Genomic DNA, 15629 nt, shown 5'->3' with positions numbered 1-15629 from the left:
CACTCAAGCCGCAGCGCCTCTCAAATATCCTTCCTCTCTAAGTATGTCATTTAATTCTGCACAGCGGTGCTGACACAGCAAGGTGAAGAGAGTTGCTCTCTCTGCCCTCCCGTCACTCCTCCTACCCCCTGCTTTTTTTTTTAAATCACCCCCCACTTCTGATATCCCAGCTCAGCACGCCACTCTCTCCACCATCGCACAGCAGCTGACGAGCTGAAACAAAAGCTTCATAACTTCAGCTGCTTGTCAATCAGGTTTGATTCCTCTGCAGCAGATTCCAGCCTCCAAGGTTCAGCTGTCTCTCTCTCTCTCTCTCTGGCCTCTGCCAGCTCCAGAACGCGTTATGCATTTTTAACGACTCCACATGTGAGTGAAAGGGGTGTGAAGAGAGCAGCCCACTCCTCCTGACTGTACCAACCCCATACAGGATTAGTCCTCCTGTTATTAAGTGGGTTAATTACCGATCAGTAGGGGACAGTACACTTTGACTGTATGATGTGCTGCAAAAATATTAAGTCACACACGTTTTTCTGTGTGTGTGCTTGGCAGGGAGGATGAGGGAGGCACTCTTTCTTGCTTTGGTGGGCCCAGTTTTACCACTACCCAAATATTTAACAATGTTTGTAGTTTGCAGTTTTCTAGAAGCTGTGTACACTGCAAAAAAAACCAAGTATTTTTCTAGTTTTTAGTGCAGGTATGTGCAAGACATAACTAGCGTACGAGCAACTTTTTTATCAAGATATATTCAGCTTGTTTTCAATAAATCTTGAACATTGATAAAAAGTACTTGTTCCTCTGGCAGATTATTCTTATTTATATCAAGACATTTTTTCCATGTTAGTGAAAAACCTGCTAGTGGTGCTACTACTTTTTATCAACATTCAAGAATTTCTAACTTAAAACAAGCTAGTATATCTTGCTGAAAGGTCGCTTGTGTGTTAGTCCTACCCTATTTCAGCTGTACCAAGATATTTGCACTAGAAACTAAACTAAAACACTTAGTAAGATTTTGGGTTTTTGCAGTGTAGGACATGCATCAAACATGTGGAAGAAGGTGGTCTCCTCAGATGAGGCCAAAGTTGAACTTTTTGTTTGTGTGGAGGAAGGTTATCACTACATGTCATCCCCATAGTAACACATGATGGTGGTGTAGGAATGCTTTTCTTTTTCATGAATGGGGTTGATTGGGAGATGGATGGAGCTAAATGCTGGACATCCCGTAAGCATAGTAGAGGCTGCAGAACAGAAGACGTGAGACTGGGGTGGAGATTGACCTTCCAGCAGGACTATAACCATAAACAAACATCCAGAGCCACAATGAAGTAGTTTAGGTCAAATCATACTAATGTGTAAGAATGGCCCAGACAAACTCAAGACGTAAAATCTGTGGTGAGACTTGGAATATTGCTGCTCAGAGATGCTCTCCTTCTGAACTTTAACTATTTTAAAAGAAGAATGGGCAAAAATTCCAGCCTAGATTTGCAAAGCTCAAAAACATAAATATCTAAACATGCATTAAAGTTTGCAGTTGAATCACAGCAAAAGTTGGAAAAAATCAAGAGTAAAAAAAACTGTTGTCCTTGTCCCAATCCTTTTCTTCCTGTCCCCATGTAGCTCGTGACCCTGCGTGGCTCCATCTTGGAAGACGCGGTGGCATCGACAGCGAAACACGGCACTGTCCGAGGTCTTCCGCTCAAAGACGTCCTGGAGCAGGTCGTCCCTGAGCTCAACGTCTCTTGTCTGAGACTGGCGCTCAGCACGGCCAAAGTCACAGAACAGCTCCTCAAACTGGACGAACAGGGGGTGAGTTTAATGCTTCTCAGGATGACCGGGGGTCAAACTCATTTTCTAGTTGGTGGTGTATCAAATTATGAATGTTCTCAAAAGGCCGGTTGTGCCAGAATATATTGATGAAACACATTAACAAAAACCTTAATATATAGATGGGTACTGCTTAAAATTGAATAATATTGAACATCTTTTAACATTTAATCAGCCGCTCCTGCATTTTGCTATTGTTGTGGGGTTTTTTCTTCAGCTGCATTTACAATTTTACATTTTTTGCAATTACAATTTTATTGTAATTTCAATATTTGTGCTTGTATATGTGACAGTAAATGTGACTTTTTGTTATTCGCCACATTGACCACAGACTAACAAGACATCATTAGGGCTGAGGCAGCAGTGGAGTAGAAATAAGAAATTCTGTCACTTTCATGTGGGAGTTGGCATCACTTAAATCCAATGTTTTTGAACATTTTGCAGGAAATTTACAATAAACTCACAGTTATGCATAAGCGCAAAAAAAGTACAGGAAGCTGTTGATTTTCTGTAAATTTCCACAATCGCACAATCGTGAAAAGCCAGAGGGACTGATTGATGTAATTTGCTTGTATGCAGATAAAAAAACAAACTGCTTTGATTTCATTGATAAAATAATATTTAGGCACACAACTATAGTGCTCTGTCCCTGTAGAGTCTACAAAACTACATATGAAGAAGTTATGGCTGGCCAAATTTGACTTCCGGGCCTCGAGTTTGACACACACTGGATTCAGGGCTAAATATTAATTTGCAGGTTTTTTTTTTTAATGTTTTTGAAGCTTCTGCTTAAGTCGAGTAGCTACAAAGAATGCAAAGTAAAAACAGCATCAGATAAGGCAGAACAGTGGCATATGGTTTGCTCAGACGGTGTGGAAAATGTGCCTGAACTGTGTATATCTGATTTAATGTTGGAGCAAAGTACCAAAAGAGGGCAGAGAAAGCTGTGTCGAAGCAGGGTGTGTCACGAGTATGACTAAAGATAAAAACTTTAATGTTTGGCCACATTATCTTTGAGCTGTTTCCTCGTGAGCGGAGTGTGAGGTATTTTACCAGCAGTTGGTGTGGTGTTTGTGTAGGTGGATTATACAACAGCGAAACTGTACTGTGTGTTTTAGTAAGCACGTCCATATATAAATACACTTTACTGCTGGGTTAAAGTCTCATCCGCTGACAGCAGCTCAGGAGGTTCAGTCTAACATCTCATCTGCTTGTCTTTGTTCTGTGTGTCCATGCACGTTGCAGCTGAGTCACAAGCACAAAGTGGGTGTTCTGCTGTGTCGTGCGGGCCAGAGTACAGAGGAGGAGATGTACAACAACGAGGAGGCATCGCCCGCCTTCTCTGCCTTCCTGGAGCTGCTGGGGGAGCAGGTGCTCCTCAAAGGATTCTCGAAATACGCTGCACAGCTCGACACAAAGAGTGAGAGGCTCTTCCTTACTGTAATAACTGTATTCCTTCATTACCGCTTCCCAGATGCAAAATAAACACATGAGGAGAAGAGGGAACCATTTTTAACAAATAAAAAGGTTGAACGTTTTACATAACTGTTGGGCAGTCCATAAAGAGTCTTTTTTTTTTCAGTGTTTCAATTTTGAAAAAAATCTAATCCCATTTATGTTAACACGATCAAAAATTTTATTTTACCAAAAACTTGAATATTAGCCATGCATCTGCTCGTTGTCCACTCGTGCATGTCCTTCCGCTCAACTTTTCACTGGGATGCTTGGATACAGAACTCCATGTTGATCCATTGCCTCCTTTGCAAAGAGGCGTTTTTGACTCGCCCTCCTTGTCGAGGGCATCCATGGCGGTATGCTGGACTGTCGAGTCAGCAGCTTTTCTCACGTTTCTGTACTATGTAATATAACATTTTTGGAAAAACGTAACTTTTGGTTTTCACTAGGTTTAAGCCATAGATCATTTTGTGTGTGATAAATCTATCTATAAATGTGTTTCATGAAAATAAATGACCTTTCTGATGATCTTCAAACTTTCAGAAATGCAGCTGTTTTAGTCTGGTACCAAAACGTCAGGAGGATTTTATTCTTCGTCTAGTGTTCTTATTCTGAACTTCTGGAAACAGTGCGACTTAAACCAGAAAAATCGCTTTACAACAACACCCATCTGTGATCTACATTCAACATTAAATATAAATAACTTTAATTTTCCTCCCTCTCCCCAGCTGACTCGACAGGCACCCACTCCCTTTACACCACCTACCAGGGCTATGAGGTGATGTTCCACGTGTCCACCATGCTGCCATACATGCCCAACAACCCGCAGCAGGTAAACACGCTCATTAACATGCAAAGCTACCTGAGGCTGTATGCTTTGTAGCTGGTCAAATACTGCTGTGTATACGAGGAAAGTACTTTCCTCTATTGTTGTCCAGAGCCATTCAAAGCAAGTCTGTGGTTGTGACTTCAAACATCTCTTTTTGCTCTGAATAATAAAAGCAAGAATCCAAGATGTCGTAACCCGTGACTTGTTCGTTCTTCTTTTCTTTTTTTCCTTTCATTTAGCTTTTTTGTGCTTTTATAGTCTCAGCTCTCTCTTGCCTTTGTGGCTTTTCTGTCGGCTCTGCTTTTCCGTCTTTAACTGGCACAGCGCTGGGTGGGGTTCACCAGTGAGTAGTTATTAGTATATGTTTTCTTTTTTCTTTCTGCTTTAGCTTTTTTATCCTAACATAGCAGCCGTGCCATTCATGCTCAGTTGTTTACAGAAGAAGCTGCTGGTAAAATCACTCATGGAGGGTTTCTGCAGGTTCTTGAAAGGACATTAAAAAGTAATTATGAGACTTGATTTTCAGTTCTAAGTAACAAATTATCTTCTAGTTGCATCTTCAATTTTTGCTTCTGAAGTGGACTTATTGCCATTTGTTTTGGAATTAAAATTAAACTTTAATGACATTGCATATTTTATGAAGTTTGGCTTGAAAAAGAGTCTTTTAAATAATTGACTCGTCTTGCTGTTATAATATTGCAGAGAGTTCAAGTTTATAATCAATGCATTAAAGCACTGGGGTTGCATATCTGAGCCAACAGTTGAAAGTATATGTGAATATATCAATACACTAAATACATATTTGCTGTGGATTTTATATGAGGCTCCTCAGAGTTCACAGCTGAGACTAATGTTTAATTTGCAACTTATTGATATTTTTAAGGTTTTGGAGCTTCCACAACTTTTCAGATAACAAAACTTTGTATTACTGTGAAAAAGGACTTACGTGAACTATTGCAAATAAAGGGGGAAGACAGAAACAAGTCAAACTTTTAGTTTAATGTTTCAGTATTTCTGGCAATTAAACATTTGATGCATATTGAAATAGAGGATCTGAAAACTAATTTCTTAATCATTGTGTAAAGTAAAACAGGTTCAAATCAAGTTTTATTATATTTTCTGTTTCTGTATACTATAACTCAGTGCTTGGAAATGTGTGTGGGGGTGTTATACTAAAGAATATTCAGGTTTAATTTTTTAATAAAGAGTGATAAGAATTGTAAATAAAGCTAATTGTGGAGCACAAATTCATGCACTTTTTAACAAAATAAATTTAAGGTATTGGTAGATGTCAGACATCTAAAATTATGCACACAACAAAACATTTACTATAATCTGTTAATATTCTAATATTGTTTGAAAAAAATGTTCTGAAATTATTTCATGGCCTCAGAGGACAAGCTTTATTCTAAAACCTTCCAATAAAGATAGTTGTCAGACAACACTATGAAGTTTAAAGAAGTGAATCTGTGCAATAGATTCAATATGAGCTGAAAAATGTAAGTATTGAAATCAAAAAGTAAAAATCTGCATGAGTGAGCAATTCTGTGATGCAGTAAAGCATCTGTTTTCTGACAGACCCTGTTTGATGAGTTTTGTGTCACAATAAAACCTTTAGACAGAATATGAAGATGAATAAGTGGCACAATGACTCCATCTACAGGGTTGAAGGCTCAACAGAATAGGACATTTTCTCATTACAATTGGCCTCTAGGGGGCAGCATCTGACTACAAACATAATCTACTGTGGAAGCAGTAACCCAGCAACATGGAAGCTGACTAGAAAGCAAGAAAAGAGAGGGGGCAGCGTATTTCTGGGAATCCCTTGGACCTTTCTCCATCTGTTCATGACCTTAAGCATTATGTTCTTCTGGTCATGAACTTGGTCTTTTGCACACCAAGATGTCTAAATGGTTCCAGTTTGAGTTCATCAGTTCATAAAACTTTCTCCTCAAACTCTAAACTTTAAACTTCCTTAGATTGATACCAATGGTTTATCTTGGAATGTTATCTTTCTTTCTTTTTTTTAACTCTTCAGTCTTCTCCCTGAGCTTTTTGTTGACGTTCTTTTGACTTTCCCATTGTTGCAAACAACACACCTTAAATACCTTTAAGACAGCTTAAAAGTCTAACTTCCACATGATAAGCATGTACAAATCTGTGATAGATCATGTGGAAGTTAGACTTTAAAATAGCTTAAAAATCTTTCATAAACTGTAGCATAAAAATACTTGATCATGTATTGTCTGTTAATTGTATGCAATGCTTAAGAAACAGAAAACAAATTATTAAATCTTTTAAGTCTCTATTTCTAGTCGCAACTGCAGATCAGTAATATGTGGCAAAACCTGACATAGATAAGAAAATTGATCTAAGCAGCAGATTAGGCTTGTTTTATGCTAGCGTATATTACAAGTGCAGATGTTCAAACTACAGCCTATCAGCACCAGTAAATAATGTTCCTCTGGACTGCATTACATAATTGGTACTTTCACACTTGTGTGTGGAAATGAAGCGAGAGCTGGCATGCTCTGCAGCACAAGCTCGGCCTGGACCGTGTGCCATGTTTCCTACATGAACACTCAGACCCAAATAAACCCACTCAGAAGGCGATAAACAAATTACATAAAGAGCTGTCGTTTTGTGTACGATCGCAGGCGTCCCGGTTTACGTTGGCTGCAGAGTCGGCTCTGACCAGTTCCATGTTTTCTTTCCTCTTCCCCAGCTCCTGAGAAAGAGGCACATAGGTAACGACATTGTCACCATAATCTTTCAAGAGCCTGGAGCGCAGCCTTTCACCCCTCAGAACATCAGGTCCCACTTCCAGCACGTCTTCGTTATTGTTCGGGTGCACAACCCCTGCTCCGACGGCACCTACTACAGGTTAGTATCCACAAATGGTCTTAAGCTTTTTAGTTCTTCTTCCTCGTTTTTGATTGCATCACACTAATCCCCCTTTTTTTCCTCAGTGTTGCTGTAACACGTATGGAGGACGTTCCCTCTTTTGGACCACCCATCCCCAGCGGAGTCACCTTTCGTGATCCGGAGAACTTTCGTAACTTCCTCCTCGCCAAAGTCATTAATGCGGAAAACGCTGCGCACAAGTCCGACAAGTTCCACACTATGGCGACGCGGACTCGGCAGGAGTACCTACGGGACCTGGCCGAGAACTACGTCAGCAGCACGCCCCTGGACTCGGCTGGGAAACTGAACAACCTCATCTCCCTCGCGTCTAAGAAACGTGAACGCACGAAAGCGAGAGAGAGAGCGGAGCTGGACGCAGACGGGGCCATCGCCTGGAGACTCCTGGCCCAGGACTTCAGCGGAGGGGCCGCAGAGCTACCCTGCGCCTTGGGAATATCAGACGAATACATGGTCCTCATTGACTGCTCCACCAAAGAGGTGGTGTTCAATTGTTTCTGTAGTGATGTAATCGGCTGGACGCTGGAGCGGCTGTCATTGAAGATCTTTTACGGGAGAGGAGACCACATTGCGGTCAGAGTACCAGAAGGATCTGGACACGACATCACAGAGATGGTGCAGAGGTTAAAGGTGAGAGTTCCCAGCTTACACCAGTTCTCATACAATTCAGTTTTGACTTCAGTTTATTTGTATGGCGCTTTTCAGCAGCAAGGCAATTCAAAGAGCTTTGAATGATGAAAACATCTTACAATCACCAAATGTGAAACCAGCAATAAAAATTAAATTTTATCAAATGTTGTCATCAAAATCCTCAATACACCTCAAATATATTGGTCAATGTTGCATTTAATGCTAAACAACTCTAAAGAGGTGAGATTGTAGCATTGATTTATTTTTTATTTTATTTTATTTATTTATTTTTCATAACTTTATGTAAGCATCAACAAAAGTAGACAAAAACAACCCACCCCAAATCAACAAGGAGCACTGCAGTGTCCACATAAAAAACATAAATACAGACAGACATTCCCAGGCATGGTTCAGAGTAGTCAAACCTATCGGACAGCCAAATGAATGATATACTGAATGTAAAAAAGAGAAAAAAATTTACATTCTCTGTAAGAAAGGTTGCAGTGGGTTCCAGATCCTCCGGAATTTGTCCGACTTTTGATGAAGATCATGGATAAATTTTTCGACTGAGATAATAGCAGAAATTTGTGCTTTTCACATATCAATTGTAGGGGTCTGTGGTGCTGACTATCTCAGTAGTATACCTTTCTTGGCCAGAAATAAGAGGATTACAAGTAAATGTTTAGTATCTACATTAAGTAGAGTGTCTGAAGCATGATTAAAAAGACAGAAGGAGGGAGTTAGTGAGAACTGTTTACCAATGATCTCTTGTATCATCAGATGAACTGCTTTCCAGAAAATTTGAATACAATTGCAAGACCAAAATAAATGAATAAATGTGCCCCCATGTATTTTGCATTTATGACAAAGATCTGAAGCATCAGGAAACATCCTCCAAAGGCGAACAGATGTACAATAAGTTCTGTAGAAGAAAGTACATTTTTATAGTATTGATTCTCACTAATAGAGAGGTTGGCAGGGGAGCCCATTTGATTAAATAATTTTTTATCTTCTGAATTAAAGGTGAGTAATTAGTTTCAAAAAGATTATTCAGATCAGGTGGAACAAAAATACCCAGATACTTGAAGCCTCTCATAGACATTTGAAAAGGAGATTGCATAAACCTTTCTGGGGGGATGCTGAAAGAGGTACAACAGTTTTTCCTAAATTGATTTTATATCCTGACAAAGCACTGAACGTAGCCATAGATTCCAGGATAGCTGGAATTGATTTCTCAGGATTGCACATATGCAGAAGTACATCAACTGCGAATAATGAAATTACGTGGTTTCTACTGCCTATATTGATTCCAGATACATCCGGATTAGTTCTGATAATCTCGGCCAAAGGTTCAATAAACAATGTAAACAATAAAGGTGAAAGGGTGCACCCTTGCCTACAACTCCTATGAATCTTGAAGGGCTGAGACATCAAGCCATTTGTGTTAACTGAGGCTGTTGGGTCTGAATAAAAGCTTTTAACCAGATTGATGAAATTTGGGCCCAGACCGAATTTATGCAACACCTGAAAAAGAAGCTGCCATTCAACTCGATCAAAAGTCTTCTCGGCATCGAGGGAAACAATTACTGCTGGCTCTTTATGAGTATTAAGGTACTGAACAACATTAAGAACGCGTCATATATCGTCTGTGCCATATCTCATTTTTATAAACCCTGCCTGATCTGGGTTTATTATTTTAGGGAGGATGTTTTCCAATCTCCGGGCCAATACTTTTGCCACAATTTTATAATGTAGCATTAATTTAAAGGAACTCAGTGTTCCAGCTGTTTTGGAGTTTTCTAGAATTTGTTCCAGATTTGTGGTGCGTAGAAGCTGAATGCTGCTTCTTCATGTTTGGTTCTGGTTTTGGGGATGCAGAGCAGAACCAGAAGACCTGAGAGGTCTGGAAGGTTGATGCAACAACAGCAGATCTTTAATGTATTGTGGTGCTAAACTGTTAAGTGTTTTATGAACTACCAACAGTATTTTAAAGTCTATTCTCTGAGCTACAAGGAGCCAGTGGAAGGACTGTAGAACTGGAGATGGGATGAGCTACATCCAGCCAGAATTACTCCGCTGGTGACCGTGTGGTTTCTCTGAGATATTGATGAAAATATGAGTTGCGATACGTTTTCTTTTGCCTCGATAGCATGTTTAATTTTTTAAGTGAGTGGATTAGAGAAAATTCACAACGCTTTCAAATATGTTCTTAAAATCAAGAGAAATTCTGGTCTTTATTAATATATGTTTGTTCAGTGAGGAGTTCTACAATCTGGCATTTTACTTGCAGAAACCTTTCACAAACGTAAAAAAAAAAAAAACAAGAATGTTTTTTTGTCAGACTACTGTAAGCCAATTACTTTATGAGGTTAGAGGGACTTTCGGGAAGCACTGTTATTTTAGTTTTGTTTTGAAAACTGGTCAAGCTGCTTACATTTGAACAGTTATTACCATCTCAGATGTTTTATTCTTGAGTTGCACTCTGGAAATTTCCACTTGTGGGAACGGGGTTGTTCCTAATCTCTTTGGAATTTGTTTGGATTTACCAGGAGACCTGTGAACGTAAAGACAGATTTTTCACCCAGTGGTCAAATGGCATTACGTATGATGTCGACAGATGCACCTATCAGAGATTTCCTGCCTGTTTTCCAGCTGACAATTTCCCAAAGCCTTCGCCCTGTCGATTTAGATTTCTCAAGAATAATATTTATCAAAAAGCTTTTGAATGTCTTTTTAAATATGCCTTTCTCAGACATTACATTGCCTGAGAAAATTTTATTTTCTAAAAGCAAAATGATTGAGTTGAAATTTTAAGTTTAAAACTCCATATTGAAATTGTGAGACATTTTTGTTCGAGCTGCGTCTTTAAAATGATGTTCAAAATAGCAGGCATACAAAATAAAATTCACATTAAAATTACGAATCCAGAGGCTGGATTAGTAATTATAAACAATTATACATGTATCTCTGCTTTGTATATGGAATGTATGGGAGAGATATTTGAAAACACAAATTTTTGTTTTATGTTGGTTTACTTTCTCCCTGCCGTAGAATGTACTATACAAGACCTATATAATAGTCAATTGAAACTGTCTTTTTTAGTGAATTTTTATTATTTTTATCTCCAAAGTGTGGTCTCGGAAAAGTTTGACAACTTACCTTGAAAATGCTTGAAAAGTAGGCATGCCTTGGTGGCGTAGCGGTTAGCGCGACCCATATTTGGAGGCCTTGAGTCCTCGACGCGGCCGTCGCGGGTTCGACTCCCGAACCCGACGACATTTGCCGCATGTCTTCCCCCCTCTCCTTCCCCGTTTCCTGTCAGCCTACTGTCATATAAGGGACACTAGAGCCCACAAAAGACACCCTGGAGGGGTAAAAAAAAATATATATATATAAAAAAAAAAACGAAAATGCTTGAAAAGTGCTTGAATTTTACTGTGTGAAAAGGGTACATTCTCTGAGTTTAGTATCTGGAGACTGTCAACATCGCAAAGAAAACAAAATTACCAAAATGTTAGTAGCACTGAGACTGGAGACTTGAAATTTGAATCTTGGTATTACTAATTCATGTATGCGTGTTGAAGTAGTTCACTTTCCAGAAAGAATCTGTAATCTGTAACTGTAATCCTTGCCTCCAGATGTTGACAGTCGGGTGTGAGACGGTGGACATGACGCTAAGAAGAAACGGACTGGGACAGCTGGGCTTTCACGTCCGTCTGGACGGCACCGTCTCCGAGGTAACGTCGGATGGCCGCACTGAATTACGGCCGACGAACAAGCTGGGCTCTGAATAACTTCAGATTCGTTCTGCGCAGGTGGAGGAGTACGGCTTCGCCTGGCAGGCGGGACTGAGGCAGGGCAGCCGTCTGGTGGAGATCTGCAAGGTGGCCGCCGTGACGCTCACTCACGAGCAGATGATCGACCTGCTGAGGACGTCGGTCACCGTCAAAGTGGTCATCATTCCTCCGTACGAAGAGAGCAAACCTCGCAGGTGTGTATGGACATTAATTTACTTCGTCTGTGGCTGAAATAGTGAGCGATTTTGTTTGGAAGATATCAAAGGGGAGGAGGAGGAAGGGCTGCTGTGGAAGGGCAGCAGCGAGATACAATGAGCACAGGATGCTCTTCACTGAAACACACAAAAGCAGTGGCCAGCCTCCAGTGTTCTGAGAGGATTTTGTGTGGGAGTGTGTGGAAGAAAAAAAAAAAAGAGGAAGCGAACCAATGGAGAGAGACGGCAACGTGTAGCTGGAGTGGAAACAAGCGAAACGAGGCACGGAGACAAAAAGGCAGAAGCATTTGTTGAACAGGAATTAGCTAAATCTGTCGTTTTTTGTCTCTTTCTTTGGATTTGTTATCTGATAATCTCTGCTGGTTTGGTCCTTCTGCAACAATCCTTTGCTGCTACACCCTTTTTTTTTATCTTCTCATCTGTGCTCCAGGTCTTGAGTGAGCCTGAGTAAAGAGCCATTATTAGATGCTGGTGTGGTTTTGCAGAATGTTTAAAAAAAAATACCACCCCAAGCACACTGTGTGTGTTTCAGAGCATCAGAGCTCATAAAAACCGTAATTGTGGCGGGCTGTGTGATCACACTGTGGTTGGATTCCTTTAATGTTGGAGGCAGTTTAATTACTCCAAGTTAAACCCTTTCCACACACACACACACATGCACACACACACCCCAACATGTCGAAACACTGAGCTGTGGCCTTGGAGCAGCTGATAATTAGAGTCTTTGCATTTCACTCTTCCTCTCTGACTCGTTGGCTGCTGTGTGCCAGGCGAGCAGATTGCATGAGATTAAGGCTTGGCATCTGCTGGAATGGGGAGAAAAAAGAACACCAAAAAAGGGGAAAATAAATAAAAGAGCCGACGCGATTATTTTTTAAAAAAAAATTATGCCCTGTGTAAATAAAAAGAAAGGAAAATAAGAAGGGAGAGGTGGAGCGACAGAGGGAGAGAGGCTGGGAGGAGTGCTCGATGAGAAGGACGTGTCTCAGCACCACCGAGAGTAAGAGGAGTGGGTGGAGACAAGAGGGGAAGAGAGAGATGAAAGTTGGAAGGCTCCGTCTCGGCTGCGAAACCACTCGACGGATGGATGCAGCAGGAAAAAGGCGTGGGTCTGACGGTGTGTGTGTGTGTCTGAGCTCCAGCTGTGTCACCCTGGCTAATGTGATGGGAGAATTACTGCATGCTGACAGACGTTAGGCTCTGCTCTCTCTGAGGTTTGTATTCCCCTCGTGTGTGCATGCAAGGCTGGGGTCTGTGCAGCTGATCTGTATTGATATGGACGATAGCAGAAGGTATTCTTTATTGATTAAAACAGTGGTAGTACACACTGCCTTCATGGACATTGATTTGTGGGGGGCGGTTTTGTCCCTGGAAAGCTGCTGTGTTCTAGAGGCGTTTTGTTGTTGCATGTTTTCTTTATGTAAATCTGTGTTTCTCAAAGACTGCAGAAAACAGTCACCTAATTATTCATTAGTTGATTGCTTTTGTCCATCTTCCAAAACATTTCCAGAGCTAACAGTTGTCTTTATCAGTTTTTGTATGCAAACGGTTAACCCTGATGTTGTAAACTTGACGTTTTTGAGCATCACGTCATGTTATAATGTAATTCCCTCATCCGAAACATACCTGGAGTGTTGCCTTGATTCTTTCAAGCATCTTTTGAGAAATCCTTGAATCTCCCACGGCAACCACTCAGGGGTGCCCAAACGCTTATTTACACAAACCTCCTGCACTCAGCTCCTCTAGACTAGCGGCAGCAGTAACTGGCAAACACCTGGTCTAACTGCGAGTCTACTGGGTTTATTATACAAACTACTTATCAATGCAGCACTCCTTAGGAAAGGTTGTTCACTGCATAATGGAGGAGTATTGTTGTGCTGATGGCGGAGTATCAAAAAGAGGAGGGCCTTCTTAAAGAGACAGAGGAGCCTTCAAGATTGATCGCTTATGGTTTTTTATCTGATTTTAATTAATTAATCTATCTAGGTGATTAATTATCTTCCCCAGAAACGGATTAAATTTTTTCACTCCTCACATGCAGCGATTTGTTGGAAAACATTTCAATCAATCAAATTTATTTGTGTAGTCATTTCAGCAACAAAGCAATGCAGAAAACATCCAAGTGTTTAGATCATAAACACTTGGATGTTTTAAGAAAATATGAAAGAGTCATAAAAATGGCGTCACTTAAAAGCATTGATGAAGATTGTTTATTATAGTTAACATTATCAGTTATGTTGAGTTGCGCTGCAGCCTTAGATTTTAAAACCGATATATTATTTATACCCTTAAAGTGAATGCATTTTAGACAATAATGAGAAACATTCAGTGTTAAAAGTCAGAGAAAGTCAGTCTGAAACAATAATATTTTCAGCCTTTTGACTCCTGAAAACCCTCCAATAATAATTTGAATGTCCATTAAACTATAGGAATTACCTATTATAAGCTATTATGCAGACTAAATACAGATCGTTGTTTCTCTTCTGTTAGTTTAGCTAATCATCCACCTCTTCATCTACTTTTTAAATCCATTTCATTCATCTCCTTTCATCCTAAATGCCAACTTATCAGCATGTTTTAATCCCTGCCTCTCCTTTAAAAGGCCTCTATATAAAATATTGAGAAAGGAGCTGATATACAAACAAAATGAGGAAGACGCCTTCCAGCAATGAGCTTCATTATGGATGAGAATAAATGTCAGATCATTTTCACTTGAAGCCTGCACCACCAATCAGATGATATTTTACTTTTGGGCTCTTAGAACTCACATTTTTGTGACTTCATTTCTTTTTTTTTACCTTCACAAAATATCTTCTGTACTTAGAATTTGAGTGAAGAGCTCTTTGGTGGGTAAAAGCAGTAATGCCAATATAAAATACACATTTTCACAAAGAGACGTGACCTAATCTTCCTGTAGCAAAGATGAATATTTGATTTGTCATTAATCAGCTGTTTTCCTCTTTTCCTCAGTCCATTGTCTCATGGGAGCTCATTAATGAGCTCTGTTACATGTCTGTTGTATATTTAAGCCTCCACATGAACTGTATTCAGAGTGAATATACTGAGCAACTTTTCCACACTGATCTTGGTTCAGCCGGAGTTCAGAGGAAGTGGCAGTCTTTCAGCTGTGCTTTCTACCAACTCACTGCAGAGAATCCTTTAAACTGTGGATGAAGGATAAGAGAGAGAAAAAAATGTAGAGTTTGGACATGTGAGCAGGAAGGGTTTATTTGTTTGATGGTCTATATTTACACATCCCTGCTGTCTCTCTCTCTCTCTTCCCGCTTTTAGGGGCTGCACAGAGGAGTACGAGATGAAGACCATGGAGCAGAAGCCCGAGCCAGAGCCTCTGGCAGTCGGATACCGACCTTCTCTCCACCAAACGTGGCGATGGGAGAGCTCACCCATTTCTGCGGGGCTCCTGAATGCTCCCAACCTGCCTCGCTGGGGACCCATGGGCCCCCTGCCTCCTCCTCTGGCCCGCTCACACAAACCCCTGATTCCAGTTCCCTACAGAGAGCCACAGCACTTCAACTCCAAGAGGTACCATCACCTAATATGGCATGAGACTCCAGGTTACAGCAGCAGACTGAGCTCTGATTTTGCTGCAGTGATGTGGTGAGGGCAGTGCAGCTTATCAATAAACATTAAAGGAAGCGAGAAATAATTCATGGTAAAAGTTGCAGAGTTGTCCTGAAATGGTATTAGAGAAGCTAAATTGCTTAGGAGTTAGTAATAAAGCAGAGGGTGTATAGATCTAATTTACATAATGCATTTAACACTTTCAAGTCTTCATTTTGGTCTGAAACATTCATCCATTCGTCTGTCCGTCATGGCTGCTTATCTATGCAAGATCATGGGGGCTGGTTAAGTTTGAGGTGGAGTTACTGGTCCATCACAGGGCAACACAAACACAAAGCCACGTTTACACACAATATTCCTTAAGAGCAATTTAAAAAG

At 40.4% G+C, this 15629-nt stretch overlaps 1 protein-coding gene across 5 annotated transcripts in view; it reads left to right on the top strand.

Annotated features, from left to right (window-relative positions):
• The window catches only part of sipa1l3 (signal-induced proliferation-associated 1 like 3), an 84655-nt gene that overhangs the window by 57361 nt on the left and 11665 nt on the right, over positions 1 to 15629 (top strand). For all 5 annotated transcript variants that reach the window (XM_027999069.1, XM_027999067.1, XM_027999068.1 and 2 more), the window contains 8 exons: positions 1615 to 1803; positions 3067 to 3241; positions 4005 to 4108; positions 6831 to 6988; positions 7075 to 7657; positions 11296 to 11394; positions 11473 to 11648; positions 14961 to 15212. In XM_027999069.1, coding sequence (XP_027854870.1) covers positions 1615 to 1803; positions 3067 to 3241; positions 4005 to 4108; positions 6831 to 6988; positions 7075 to 7657; positions 11296 to 11394; positions 11473 to 11648; positions 14961 to 15212 — 1736 coding nt within the window. The remainder of the gene's footprint in view (positions 1 to 1614; positions 1804 to 3066; positions 3242 to 4004; positions 4109 to 6830; positions 6989 to 7074; positions 7658 to 11295; positions 11395 to 11472; positions 11649 to 14960; positions 15213 to 15629) is intronic.

This window comes from Xiphophorus couchianus, chromosome 18 (assembly GCF_001444195.1).
Source record: "Xiphophorus couchianus chromosome 18, X_couchianus-1.0, whole genome shotgun sequence".
In the NCBI taxonomy this organism is placed as follows: Eukaryota; Metazoa; Chordata; class Actinopteri; order Cyprinodontiformes; family Poeciliidae; genus Xiphophorus; species Xiphophorus couchianus.
This window is presented reverse-complemented; position numbering and strand designations above follow the sequence as displayed.